General features: G+C 31.8%; 2 protein-coding genes across 2 annotated transcripts; both read left to right on the top strand.

Moving 5' to 3' along the window:
• The first annotated feature begins 618 nt into the window (after nt 1–618).
• On the top strand, nt 619–6,656 carry LOC130895279 (ataxin-2 homolog). Its single transcript, XM_057802502.1, has 7 exons — nt 619–667; nt 1,133–1,651; nt 2,856–2,962; nt 3,033–3,202; nt 3,803–3,960; nt 5,470–5,732; nt 6,546–6,656. Exons 1-7 carry the CDS (start codon nt 619–621, stop codon nt 6,654–6,656), a joined length of 1,377 nt encoding a protein of 458 aa, XP_057658485.1.
• Nucleotides 6,657–9,187: 2,531 nt separating this feature from the next.
• Nucleotides 9,188–9,913, top strand: LOC130895278 (52 kDa repressor of the inhibitor of the protein kinase-like). The gene has a single exon (XM_057802501.1). The coding sequence runs from the start codon at nt 9,188–9,190 to the stop codon at nt 9,911–9,913; it is 726 nt and encodes a 241-aa protein (XP_057658484.1).
• The last annotated feature ends 5,891 nt before the right edge of the window (nt 9,914–15,804 follow it).

The following is a 15,804-nucleotide window of genomic DNA, read 5'->3' as shown; positions in this document are numbered from 1 at the left end:
CAACGATTGGCTTTTGGAGTATCTGAGCTTCCATATTATACATTAGTGTAGAAAATATTTTAAGATTAATATTTTAAGTTTCTAACATTTGCTTTCGGAAGACGATATTAACATTTTGATAGAAAAGTTTTCAATTTTATGAACGAACTCATTAATCTTACTTTAATTTCCAACAGTTTGATAGTTTGTTTCTGTGAAGCATGATCCTAGGTATTTGTATGACGTTGCTTTCCCATTTTATTGATGAGTGTTATGTTCAAATGTGATTTGAGGTTTTAATCTAATTGCAGTTAAATAACTCACACACAGAATTGGTGTTAAATAAAGTTTTTAACGATATTCATATTTTTATTACAATATCAAAATCTAAATAACTGTTCCAGTCTTTGTTAATGTATATTAGCGATCTTTGTTGACTAGTATGATGGAAAGGTTTAAACACGGTTTTCAGGATAATATTCTTCCAGCAAAACTAAAGAATCAAATCAACGAAAAGTTAGTGAGAGATATCAGTTAAAGTTATAGTTATAGTAAAACGAAATCAACGAAAAATTATTGTGAGTTACATTTCAAACGACTCTAAAGTGATAGAAATAGAAGGAAGAAGCAAAATTTCCGATGGCGCTTCGGGCTCTTCATTCTTCCATGCCAAACAATATTCAAACAGGTAAGTGCATAAATTTAATTTGCTAATTATGGTATACAAATGATCAATTATTTTTAACATTATCATTTTTATAGTATTTATTACAATTTGAAATAACAAACAAATTAAGATTTATATATTTATATATTATACGTAATTTTTCATCTTATTCCATTATGTATAAACTATGCATATATGTTATTCTGAATCCGCTATCATCACAGTTCTTATTCTTGAATGTTAATCATGTTTTGACGATATTTGACTTCTTACTCTTCAATCTACAAATTATGAGTTGACAATCAAAATAAAAATTTTGCAGAAATCGGACATGTATAGTAATTTCTAATTTCATTTACGTATACGTCACAATAATTGTGTATAATGTGTGATATTCTACTTAAGTATAGTTGGTAACGAAAGACGTAAATTATACCAGTTTGTTCCTGTTTTTTACGAAAATCACTAATCACACCTCTATTTCAGGATCTCCGCAATCTCAACAGGACCACATTCTCAGGACATCAATACGTTCTTGTATGAATCCAATGAAATCTCCCAATCATGTTCCTTCACGGTTCCATTCGCAAGCACAACCTCATCAATATCAACCTTTTCAAACAAGACAACTTCCATCTCCAATAGAACAGCAAACCCTTCTGTCAATTGTACAACAATACCCTCCTCCTTCTATTGTACCTCAGTACCTTCCTCCAGATTTACACAAACCCCCTCCATCAATCATACATCAACCCTCTCCATCAATCATACATCAACCTCCTACTTCAATTCTTCAACATATCCCCCCTTCAAGTAAACAGGAACCTCCTATTCCAATTGCTGAAAATTCTCATTTAATTCAGCAACAATCTCCTAATTCAATTGAACTCGTCTCTCCTCAACGTGAGGCTGAGATGAATGTTAAAGCCAAAGAAGCAACGCATTCGCAAGATGAACGGAATCGGGATCAGCAATACCCAATAGAAATGAATCCGGATGAGCCAGGTGATTAATTTTTCATACATATCTTCAGAACCGGACTTAGGCATGGGCCAACCCGGGCGTGCTGCGGGGGGGCCTCGCGACGAGCCATATGATTGATTTTTAAACATATGAATGCAAGCGAAAAAATACATCCATAGCCAATGTTCAAAATCAACATAAATTTTTTTATGCGCAATCATTTTAAAAGTTCCGAAAAATCATATTTAAAAAAATGAAAGCTCGAAGTTGCGCCCAATGCATGGTATCGCTGATTTATTTTTTAAAATCACAACGACGAGTTATAAACTACGCTTCCCCGCTACGAACGTAATTTTGTACTATTTTTAGTTAGAAATAATGAATAAATTGACTATAATGAAAAATCAACTTGATGTAAGAATTCACGTAAAACGCCCGCCTTCATAGGCCCCTTAAGTATTTTGGCCCGGGGGCCACGATGACTCTAAGTCCGGCTCTGCGTATCTTGATTAAAGTAAGGAACAAATCTTTGGAGATAAATATAATGGAGGCAATTCTAATGATTCTCAAACCCTAACCAAACTCAGCTTCCAAATCATAAACCAAACAAAAACTTATGTATGATTTTAATTCTTGATGGTAATAGCTATTTTAAATATTCATAAGTTTCAAACATTTACACTCATTATACTCGAAGCAAAAAGCATAAAAAGCTGAGTGTACTCTATTTTTTATAATTTAATTAATCATTTGAATATACCTTATATATCGTTGTATTCTAAATTTTTGCGAATTATATATTAAAACTTGGAATTTGGATTTTTAAAAACAAAAATTACAATTACAATATATGTTTATTAAGCAACGTTAGAACGAAGAATGAATTATTATATACTTCATATGTAACTTGCGGTAACTAAACTCCAAAATAATTCTTTTCATTCGTGTTTTGTACAGTTTTAATAATAGTTTTTCTATAACCTCAACTATTATTTTTATAATAAAGCTTTTAGTAATGAGCGCAACGTGAGAAATATGGGCTGGTTCCAATAAAATACGGAGTATTCCTTTAGTATTTATTTCGGAAAACTATATATTCATTGATTAATTAAGCTGGAAATACATATTGAAAAGGATGGCATGAAATTTTAGTATAAAATATTAAATTCATATAATTGAAAAACAACTTTGCCGCACTGAAGGAAATGAGTATGAAAACATTATATAAATAAACTTCTTTTTAAAGGGTCTTGTAATTCGTCAGAATATGGGAATGAAACTATAAAAGAAAAAGAAGCTAAAACAACGTCTGAAACAAATGATATACCAGTCACCTCAGTAGCAGAACAAGTGGTAAGTTTTCTCATATATAATAATAAATTGTCAAATTTTCCTGTATTCTATTACCAACATATGTTTTCAGGACAATCCGTTACAACAAATTTCACCACTCAACAAAGTTCTACAGCAAGCGTCGTCACCACAACCTCAAGAAAATGTAAAAAATATTACAAACACTTTGAAAAAATTCACTCTAAATCCAAAAGCTAAAGAGTTTTTCTTCAATCCCACAGCTAAATCATTTCTATGCAGGTAAGTTAAGTGTGAAGATCTAAGTATAAATTCAATTGAAACATAAAAACATAATTAAGAACAAAGGAACTGCTTTTCTATTTGTGTGTACTTAATAGACTGTTCACGTATTCATATCCTACATAGCACCACAACCGCAATGCCATAAAAGAAGGGGTAATAATAGAAGATTCATATTTTGAAAATCATAACCGTGAGATCTGTAACCGCCTTATCAAATAATGCGGTTTCCAGAAAAACCTTAACCTAAAACTTCATAACTATATCAAGAGATGTTAAAAATATAATAATCACTCAAGATAGCGACTTAGCTATTTGTATCACAAATATTGACAGGTTCAAATCATGTCATTATAACTTGAACGGTCCTTGGCAGAAAAATTCTTAAAACAAAACTCTTCGATTCTACTTAGATTGTATATAGGCTATTTGGTGGGTGACTGCAAACCTTCAGGAATCGGTTATACATTACCGATATTAGGCCTTTATTGCCATCAATGGTACAGTTTGTAATCCATTTATTTGAAATACACGGAAAATAAGGATATTGATTGATTTTTTATCTGGTGTTTATATAAAGTAAGATTATTTTAATTCTAGGTTTCCAAGTACTCCATTAACAAAACGACCATATGCCCCTCAAATGCCCAGAATTAATGTATCTGCTACAGTTAATGGTCACTCAGCAATGACTCCACTTTGGACACCGCCCCATCACGTCATGAATAGTCAATCACCACCAAACCAACAATGGCATTGTAAGTTGTGAATGATTATTATCATGTACGTCGGTAATTAGAATTTATTGTCATTTTTATTATATAACCAAAGAAAAGAGACGCCATCGTAAACTGATACATGTATTTAATTTTTGAAATTATACTTAATGGTAAATTTGAATATGGTGGAGAACCTATTATATATCACACTTCTTGAACGGTATTAAATTATACTTGACGTCTACTGAATGTCTTATTAATACACCCCAGATTTATACTACTAAAATAATTAAAATAAATAGATTCCGCTCTTTACGCACTTTAATATATTATGTGAGAAATTCGGTTGTATGAAAATTGTGAAGGTTGTTCAGATAAAAATATAAAATTATAACTCTTTTACAAATTAAATCTCGATTTTTTCTCAAAATAAATAAATGGAATAATAAAAAAAAAATTACGTATTGTAATGAATTATCGTTAATAAAATTAAAATTATTCATTAGTTATATTAAAGCAACATTGTGTATTTTCTTACAACTAAAAAAAGTTGCCCCACTCTTTAAGTTTTACACTAGCTCTTTAGATATTCTTTTAGATTGTTTAGGTTCTATTCTCTTCTGTAATATTATACATTGAGATATTTGCTTCTCACTTCTTTATTCTGTTTCATTTGCTCAAGTATCCAAACAACTATTTTGTAATATGCTATTAAATTAATTTTTGTTTCGATGACGTTTTAGACAATTTCTCAGTTCATAATAGAAGTAATACAGTCTGAAATATATTCGTTCAAAATATACTTCAGTTTTGAGTACTCTTTGATGGTTATTTTACTCTTCTCTGTTTTGACAGTAACATATGTCAATACTTCATGTTTAAATGCCCCTTTAATCAAGATAAATTGGTACAATTTTAGAATTCGCGGGAAAATGTGTAGCAAAATCAAATATTATCTGATATATTTTTTTATAATTCTTTAATTATGATTTGACATACAGATTCATTTCATTCTCAATGCCCACTAAATGTCACACTTAAATTTTTTGTTCGCATTTTTTGGAATGAGCCAAGATTTTGGAGCAAATTTATTAAACCACGTTTAGACAAAACTATCAAGTGAGTGTAGAGGACAACTGTTACAACCAAGCGTCAAATATATTGGTTAAATTGTATCATTTTACTATATCTTTTGGGTCAAATCATTTCCAATATCAGTTTATTCAATATCCATTAATTTTGCACTCCAATCTTCCTAAAACTTTCATATGAAATGTCCTCAATTGCATCTGTTTGAATATGCAAGATGTCAAACTTTCAGTTTACACTGAAGCTTAATGCTTCCAAAAAAAAACTCTCATAAATAACAAACAAAATATATCTAATGAAAAGATTAGCTATTAAAACAAGAAAGGGATAAATTAGACCGTAATAGAGAAAACTGCAATTGAAGGCGATTGTATAAATTGTTAATGCATAATAAAAATTATTGAAGTTAAATTATGATTGAAATATTTTTTAATTATATAAATAAAAATTCTATCGTAGGGTTCATGAGAACAGACATAGCACACCAAATGCAAGTAACAACTGCAACTGGTCAGCCGTTATCAGTTCTAGCTCCAATTCAACATTTCATGTACCAACAAACAATGAATCAGATGTATCCACCGATACATATGCTCGGACCCTTTGATCCACAAGCTCAATATATGCCATCAAATTTTCTTCCATCGGCGACTGGATATCAAACAGAGCCTCCGCAATATAATCGAGATCAATGGCCTCAGCCAGCTACACATCACCCACAGGTAATATTTTAAAATAACCCATCAATCCATGAGTCCCCGATCGAGTAGAGTAGAGTCTAGAAACAAGCTGTAGTCGTCGGGTGTCGACTTAAGAAGGAAACTATCTTCTTCAATCGGCACACTAATGTAGAGTAATAGTCAGTGTTGATTGTTTTGTCTTTTCCAAATAATGAACAATATATAGCATTTATCATTAATTAAAAAAAAAGTTTTCCAGCCGATTGTCGCATTTTTATTAGCTTTAAATAGCTCACGTTGGGTCTAGTTCATCCAGATGACTGCAGTTTTATTTCAACTGTGTAGTGGCGAAATTTGGTTTTATCCATTATCACATATCGGCGTAATAAAATTATTTAATTTTGGTAAAACAATACTAAAATGCACTCTGATTAATGTATTGTAAAATGTTTGTGTTTCATTGTGAGAAAATCGGGCATCCATTTGGAAAGAATTTTGTATGCTTAAAGAGTCTTGTAGATAGTGATATGTTCGTGATGTTGAAAAAAATGCGTATTCTATACACAGAATCCTTTGTTCAATCGTTGAAAGTACCTAGATACTTAGAGATTGTATACTTGAAAATATCTAACTAATAGGAAATAGGGCTCGAAATTTGATATATTTCTTCAAAAGATGGTACTTCAAGGAAAGAATATGAACATTAATTTGCAATGACCTTTATCAGCCATACGAGTACTAGAGACTTATTGATCAATGTGTAATAATTATCTTTTCGAATAAAACAAACAACATAGTTTTTTGAACTTTATTATTTTTTGCAACCTTAAATAATGTAATTTTTTATATTTTCAGGGCCACCAACAATTTCCTCCAGTGTATCCTATCATACCAACACAGCTGCAGGTGATGCAAAGCATGCAATATATGCAGCAAGCCCCTCCCCCTCCACAACCACTCATGTAAATGCACCAGCAGTGAAACTTGCGTGGACCCAGTCCATAGCACTACAGTAGTGAATTTAAAAATATTAGTTTAGTGCTACTTTTGGGGGAGGTGTGGTTTCACCCCAAATTCATTTATTGGATATCTTACGATACTGATTCGTCAATATTATTGGCACAAAATCAAAAGACTAAACTATTACCTCAAACGTTGGCGTTGTACGGAGTTTGTAGACATTACTTTGAAGAACATGTTTGATATAAAGTAGAGGTTATACTTCAGTTTGATTGTATAATGTACATTGAAAAAATGATTGAGACACTTTCAAAAGTATTAATCCAACAAAATAAGCATTCAAAGGGTAGAGAACAAAAAAGATTATAGATTCATATCCAAGTTTACCCACTGAACAATTTGAGAGAAATTTTTGAGAGTTAAGTGTTAAGTCGTTTTGTGCGTTAAGTTGTATGCAGAATTGTAGAAAAATATCTCGAAATGTTGTCTGCTTCAATCAAATATTTATTTTCTCTGTAAGATAATGAAGTATTGAATAGAGTTCTATTATATATGTGAAATAATGATCCATTAAAATAAAAAAAATCCATTGAATAATAAATAATATCAATATTCCCTTTTTTAAATAGGAGAATCGAAACTGAATGAAGCTTAAGGAACACAAAATGTTTTTTATCTGTATAATGAAAATTAATCAGAATAAATCATTGAAAATACTAATATTATTTTTTTATTACCTTTCATAGTTGTTTTCTCTGTAAAAATATATAATTTCTAAGCTTTGAATATGGAACGACTGAATGATCTCTTACCATGTTTAAAATTTTGATTTGTAATAAAGTCAATACTAAAGTGATACTTTTACAGATTTTCATTTTTCTGAAAGTATAATGACATTTGTGATTTTTTTTGATATTTTAAAATATAGTGAGGTATATATAATATTTTAAAATTGTTCAAAATTTTTTGTGATATGTTCCTTTTACGTATTTGTAACATTATCAATGATTATTGTTATCTCCCCTTAGAAGCTACGTTGTATTATTACTATTCCCCGGTGTATCGTTGTGACTTCCACCATCTTTCGACTGGGCTATCGTTGTCTAATAAAGTGGAGATCTCTATGTTAAAATTTGTCTAATTATTTCCTCACTAAAATGTGTTTATTTTTTTTATTCTTTATCACTATTTTGTTGTTTATAGTAGGGGATAATATTGTTATTTATGTGCTTTGGTTAAGTTTCTAATGCGTTATGGGAAACTTCAATGATACCACAGAAGTATCGTCAGCTTACGTGGCATGTAGGGAAGTATCCTAGTCATGGGTGAATAGAAAGTGATAAAAGTAAAAATTAGGGGTGTTTAGTATTTATGAATTAGATCCTCGAGCCATATGGAATGAAAGGCTTTTAGTGTGTCTACAATCAATATTTAGGCGGTAATGTTTAGTAAATATTTTTTTTAAATTTTCATTTAAGCTAATTATTTATGTACCCTCCAAAGGTACCACAGGTGCACTTTGCTCCACTGGGAATTATAAGACGATGATGATGGATTCTCATTTTCATTGATGTTTTCTGAATTTGATCCAAATTATATTGTGGTGTAGTATATTATTGGGCAGAAAAGGTCCCTTGCCAAAGGGTGAAAATAATTATCCAAAAAATGCCCAAAAGAGACATTTTTCTAACGATTACCAGTTTCGCTATGCAGAAAATGGAGAAAAAGTTAAACGTGAATGGCTAGTATATTCTGAAAGCTCCAACTCAGTCTACTGTTTTTGTTGCCGACTTTTTGAGCCTAGCTCAAAATCACAACTTGGGCAAAAGTCAGGTTTTAATGACTGGAAACACCTATCTGAACGATTAGCTTTACATGAAACTTCACCTAAATATTTTAAATATATGACTCTCTGGCTTGGAGCAGAGTTGCGGCTAAAAAAAAAATGTTTCCATTAATCAAGAGCTAATTGAACAAATTATGCGTGAGACCCAAAGATGGGAGGAAGTTTTTAAGCGACTTGTAGTTTACCTTGTATTTGGCAGAACATAATATCGCTTTTCGAGGTTCATCCTTAAAGTTGTTCACAAAGAATAACGGCAATTACCTATTTAGGTTTAATCGAGCTGATTGGACAATTTGATGGTGTAATGTCAGATCACTTGCGGAGAGTAGCTAATAGCTCCTCCCATGTGACTCTTTTGGGAAATAACATTCAAAATGAGCTTATTTGTCTTTTGGGGTCCGAACTAAAGCAAGCTATAATAAAAAAAATTACTAAATCTAAGTACTTTTCTGTAATTTTGGACAGCACACCAGATATAAATCGCAAAGATCAAATATTCCTGACAATACAATATGTCACTGAAGAAGATTAAGTAAGTGGCAATATAGGCGCGGAAGAAAGTTTTATAGGCTACAAAGTTGCAAAAGAATCAACTGGAAAAGCTCTCTCAGAACTGTAGTTTGAATAGATTGAAAATTGTAATTTGAACATGAATGACTGACGTGGACAAGCTTACGACAATGGAGCTAATATGGCCGGAATTAACAAAGGTGTTCAGGCTAGAGTCTTAAAAGAATATCCCCGGGCTTCATTTATACTGTGTACCAGTCATAGTTTGAATCTTGTAGTATCTGATGGTGCAAGGTCTTCTGTGAAGTCAACCTCACTGTTTGGAGTAATTCAACAGCTTTACACAATTTTTGCAGGATCAACGAAACGGTATTGCATAGTCAGTGAACATATTCAGTCATTATCTCTAAAACAAGTTTGTGAAACTCGTTGGGAAGCAAGAATTTCTTTAATCCAAGCTATCAGGTACCAATATGCTGAAGTTAGGCAAGCCCTCATAGAACTTGCAGACAGCGTTGACGACCCTAAAACAGTATCAGAAGCTCAATCTCTGATTAAGCATATGGAAGACTTTTCCTTTTTGACATGTCTGATTGTTTGGCATGACTTTTTATTTCAAGTAAATGTAGTTAGCAAAACATTGCAAGGGAAGATGGCTGACTTAACATCTGCCAAGAAGCTGCTTGATAATTGTCAAGAATTCCTCTCATCCTTCAGAGAAAAGGGTCTTTTAGACGCAATGATATCCGTTAAGGAAATTGCCAAAGAATTGGAAATTGAACCGGTTTTCACGGCCGAGAGAATGAGAAAGAAATCAAAGCAGTTTTCGTATGAAGGTTCAGACGAAGTGGTACCATGGAAGAGCTTTTTAAGAGAGATGTTTTCTTACCCCTTGTTAACAGTGTGACTACATCTCTTACAGAACGAACCGCTCAGCTTAACAAACACCATTCTCTATGGGGTTTTCTGTGCGACTTAGGAAAGCTGCCAGAAAAAGAAGAACTGATGAAGAATTGCCTAAACCTTCAAGAGTTTCTAACATTCTAAAATATCAGTGACATAAATGGAAAAGATTTGTACAATGAAATTATTCATGTTAAAAGTATAGTGAACCATGAAGAAGAAAAATCGAGTAAAGTTTTGTCTGCTATCAAGGTACTAAAAAGTATAAAATCACATGACCAAAAGGACCTATTTACTAATTTGTTGATTGCTCTATGTATCATGCTGACCATCCCCCTGACTGTGGCGAGTGCTGAGCGAAGTTTTAGCAAACTAAAACTTATTAAAACTTCTTCGCTCCACTATGAGTCAGGAAAGGTTAAATGCCTTGGCTATTATATCTATAGAAAATTAGGTTGCCAAAAAATTAGACTTTAAAGACATTCTTTCATCATTTGCTAGAGCCAAGGCCAGAAAGTTTCCTGTAAATGCTTAAAGAAAGAACTATAAACATTTGGTTTATATATTTAAGAAGTTCATAACATAAATGTTTTTAAAAAAAGTTTGGTTTGTCATACTTACAACAAAATGTGTATCACACTTCGTAAATATAACAAAAACAAAATCAGTGGTTTTTTGTAAAATACTTTCTTACCTAGAAATACAACAATTATAGCACTGCAGAAGTCAAGGCAAAAACATAAAGAAAAAGGTCATGTAAAGTAAAATTGTATAAATAATATTTCTTAAAAATAATTTATGTTGAAACAACCAGAATGGCCTTTTATTTTCATAATTGTATTACCATATACCGCCACGTGTTTTGAGAATTAGTCCATGTTCACAGTGAAAATAATATTATTAGGATTTAAAATTATTAATATTCATTATTATTAATTGTTTTAAAGTTTTTCAATGGTAAATTTTTTGCTACATTTGGGCCAAGTGATCATGGTTTTTCGGATGGTTGGGTGGGAGGGGGCGCCATTGAAAATCTCGCCCCGGGCGCCTTCTGACCTCGGGGCGGCCCTGTTCTCAGTACAGGAGTAGTCCTTATTGAAGGCAAGATCTTCTACAAAAATGCACATCTATAGCAATATGGCCATGGGCATATCGTTAGATAGCAAAATGTCTATGGACTTATTGCTATCTATCGATAATGGCCAATGTGCTTATATATACTAACTGTTTTTTCGAATATCACGCACTATCATAAGCTTATAAAAAAATAATTGCACTGTTATCATCGTATAATTGCACAATCTACATATAATATCAACTTGAAAAATACGTTGGCGATTGTTAATAAAACCGTATATGTATTTGAAAAAATTTTACTTTTAAATGCGGCGGTTTGCTCAAGACTGATGATTTTAGCGGCTGGTGTATTTGGTGGTACTGTTTTACGTAATGCGACATCTACTTCAAATTTTAGGTAGTTACTGAGCTATAAAGAATTGACTATATTGCCAATTTATCATCAAATAAAGTTTTTTTTTTGGAATTTTTAATTTAACGAATTTATAACATCACTAAAAATAGGTGAGAATTAGTGCCTTTTAACTAGTCAACGAAGACTCTGAACCATCTCTCTCAATTCTAAAAGTAGTTAACCAAGTCAGAGCCGTATAACCTTGAGTTGATTCTCCATTTTTCATTATTTCTATAATGCAGTTAAAGTGTAATAAAAGAAATATGAACGAAATAACTATATGGAATACCGTGAAATAGCTGAACAGGCAAATAAGGCAAGCGCGAGCTTTACGCAATAAATGCTAAACATTGGAGGACCAAAGGAATCAACAAGAAGTAACCTATTCTGTACCGTAACTCCGAAATGGTGTACGGAGAGGCCTCGTGAAAAAGGGTAGTGAGAAAACAACATCGTGGAAATATACGAATTAGAATCCAAAGAAGATTGATGATTAAAATCATTAGCGCCCATAGCACAACATTAGTATTAACAGTGCTGGTCGCAGCTAGACTACTGTCAATATTAGAAGAAACGGTCATAGAATGGCGAGAAGAATACGTGGTTGGACAAAAAATAATACCAAACTGAGAAATTGGATCAGAAAACATGGATGGGTAAGCTATTTCCAGCGAATTATATATTAAAACTTCGAATTTGGATTTTTAAAAACAAAATTACAATTATTACAAATATATGTTTATCAGACAACGTTAGCACAAAGAATTACTTCACTGTAATTCCTCCCCTCTAAGATGAAAACATAACGGAGTAGTGTTCGATTTTGGGCTTTTCATCTATTGAATTTTCTTTCTTGTTTTGATTTTTGCAGCATTTTTTTAGAATTTTCTTAATATTCTTGTTAAAAATCCATCCCAGTATTAAAAAAATTATGGCTACTAAAGATAAACTACCAGAGATTTTGGGGTAGTGACTGAATGTTGAAATTTTTAGTGGTATAAGTTGATTCGTCATTCTGCTTATTTTGTCGATATCTCCTAAATTGACTTGTTCCATTTTGGGCGTTTCGTATTCTGGAATTGTATCGTATTTTTCCGTAATTGGTTTGAGATGTAGTAGTTTCTTCATTGTATTTTGACGTCGCTGAAGAATTTTTTGCGCTGATTTCTATTTGGCATGACTCTAGTATTTTTATTAATGTAGCCTTTTTTACTTCTAGGTTTTGATTTGTGTGACATTTTGAAAAAATCTTTTCCGTTTTTACTGGAATAATTTTTTCTTCCTTTGTAATTTCTTCAGTAAGTAATTCTTCTAATGTATTTTTTGGCAACTTTTGGTCGACTGGTTTTCGAGGTGTTACAGGGTGTAGTTGTCGTCAGGAAAGTGGTCATCGATGCAGAAATATACATTTCTAGTGGTGGACAGATTTCTTATATAAATGGGTGATTCGATTTTTTTCGTGCAAGATAGGAATATTTTAGGGAGAATATTTGTTTGTTTTGGATGATGGGAAAGAGGTGATATAATTTGAGCAAAAATAAATTTATTATTAGCAAACGAAACTTGACTGCCTAAAAATTGGTAGTATGTTAGAATGTTTTTAAATTTTGTAATTTGGTTGTCAGGGTAAATTTTCCTTAAATATTCTAGCGTTTTTTGTAACTCTTGACAAGGAATAATAGAATAGAGCGTGTTTAGTTTTGCGAAAGCTATGGAATCTTCCAAATTATCTAAGAATGTGATAACATTTTAACAGTAAATTTATTTGTGACATAATTGCTTGAAAGGTTATATATTCGTGGTATTCGGTGATTGATTTTTGCTCGCTGATTTGAAATTTTTCGAGAGAATTTGCGAATTTTTCTTGATTTTTTGATAAGATGCGAATTTTTACATTCTAATTTTTTATAAGATTCTTAGAAAATGAACTTTGTGAGTTTATTTCCGTAATCATATGTTGTTGGTTCGGTTCTAAAATTTTTAGTGCGTTATCGGTATCAAGTGTATCAAACAACCATTTTTGTAGTTGACCGACCTCGTCAAAGAAACTTCTTTTTTTCACGTATATGAGGTTGTAAAATATCAAGCTTTGTACGTGTAATTTTAATGAGCATTTTTGTTATGAGATTTATAGTTGCATTTCTCACTTCTCAATTATTTTTTATAATGAAAAAATGTTTTACAATGTTAAACAATTGCGTATTACCGCATAATACGTTCTAAATTTAAATAATGTATAAAAATATGTTTATTATAAATATGAAACGTGTCTCCTAATTGTATTGGTATTAAAGGATTATTGATAGTAGTTAGGTCTATGTCTTCCATAGCGTAACTCTTGTACAGTGTTTCTATTGCCAGAAGTGCTAGGAATTATTTTTATCTGCCCCATCTACCTGAAAAATTTGTTTTCTATTAGTTTTGGGTTTTCCTGCACTTGCTTTGTGATAAATATTTTTATCTGTTATCAATTTATTTTTTGTCTGAGCTAGTATTTTGTTTTTTGTACCAATATAGGCTAAATTGTTTTTATAGTCGGGGGCCTCTATGCGCTTTTCGTTTCTCTCTTTATAGTCTATTTCAGAAAGGTATAGAGCAATAAAATGGGGAATTCCGTTCAGTTCGGTTCTATTTCGTTGTCGGCCATAGGTGTAGGTCTTGAAATATTTTGTAGGGATTACTTAGGTAGTAGATTATACAGTTACGTTTTGCGTTTAACAGGTACCGTTTAATCTTCTATTAGTGCCTCTGCCTAATTCCAACCCTATTTCAGATTCGGCTTAACCATGTGCTGTAAGGGCAATAGTGTCTTACCCAAAATTTTTAGACCTTTATAAGTATATTTGTTTAGTTTGAGGCATCAGTATTTGCTGTTAAGCCGTTAATAGTATTCACAGTATTATAAGATTAGTAATAAAATGGCGACATTTACACCAACGAAAATATGAAAAATGAATGAAAAACTTATTATTTAAAAACTTATTATTTTAAATGTACACGATTGCATAAAATACAATTACCCGAAATTTACTGTACAAGAAACTATCAACCCATGTTCCCGAATGACTGGAGTTGGAAAATCCACCGTTTTTAAATTATTGCGGTGGAGAAAGATAGCAGACCAAGTGGAACCTCGCAACAAAAGTTCAGGCAGACCAGTAAAAGTCCTTGATAAAGACACCAAAAGTGTTATTCGAAGAAAAGTTCACTGTTTTTATTTTAAAAAAGAAATACCCATAAGATTTTAATTATTTTAATTCAATTTTCCGTGATTCTCTGCTCTTTATTCGAGAGTTTATAAACTCGTACTTATATTCGTACTTAAAGTGAGTAACTCCAAGATCCCGAGTTTCAATAGCGGCACAATGCGAATCTGTTCACCTGTGAAACAACGAAAACAAAATTATTACAATTACAAATACAGATTTTATTATCTTCTGTGTTTTCGCGGAGTAATTACATTTATTATATTCCGTCAGCTGTTACTTCATATGTAACTAGCGCAAGTATTTAGTAGACACAGACACCAACAAGTATATTTACATGGATTCAAAATAAGTGCAACGAAAGAAGGCATATATTGCAAAGCAAGATTCAACGGAGCACAACTTTTTCGATTCCTTGAGATGAACGAAAAAAAATTGGAAACTCACTACGTTTTACTTTCCCTAAGAAATACTTGCTAAAACAAATTCTAGCAAGCAAACGGAAAGACATGAATGACTGACGCATCAAAATGAGTAAGGTGTCTCAATAGTCGCGCTACTAATAGTAAGGCTCGACAATTATTCCAAGCAGAACTCACTTGAGGCCAATGGTATAAAGTTTTTGTTGGCATGATGCCCGAAAAAGTCTAAAAACTGTCAATGTCTTAATCTTATAAATAAATATAATATATAATTCAATTTGATGCAATTCCAATTTACTAAAATTCAGGGTGTTTCAAAAGACTGAAATTCAGAAAAGTTCAGCTTTAAATTGTCTCTACTGTGCGAAAGGAGATGTCCCGAATTTATTCCGATTCGGGATGTGTACACAGATGACCTATATTTAGATGGACCACGATGGATGGATCAAGTTATTTGTTCTAAACCAAAATTGACGTCGACTGGGGTCTGAACTTGAACTACTAATATGGCATCGTTAATAAAATACTGATAAAATTTAATTTTATTATTGGCGCGCTATTTAAATTATTTGGAGGTAGTTCATACTGCTACCTTACAACTAATAAACTTTATATTTTCATGTTTTTATTTATATTTTTTTCAAAATGCCTCATCTTCAGGATACAGTATCACAAAAGATGAAATTTTGAAAACTATTGCGAAAAAAAAAATAAATTGGAAAACATATCAGTTGTCATTTTGTTAGGAGAAATATATTAAAGCTTTTGTGAGAGCACTTTTCTCCTTACTCAAGTG

Source organism: Diorhabda carinulata, chromosome 6, assembly GCF_026250575.1.
Source record: "Diorhabda carinulata isolate Delta chromosome 6, icDioCari1.1, whole genome shotgun sequence".
NCBI classification, from domain to species: domain Eukaryota; kingdom Metazoa; phylum Arthropoda; class Insecta; order Coleoptera; family Chrysomelidae; genus Diorhabda; species Diorhabda carinulata.
This window is presented reverse-complemented; position numbering and strand designations above follow the sequence as displayed.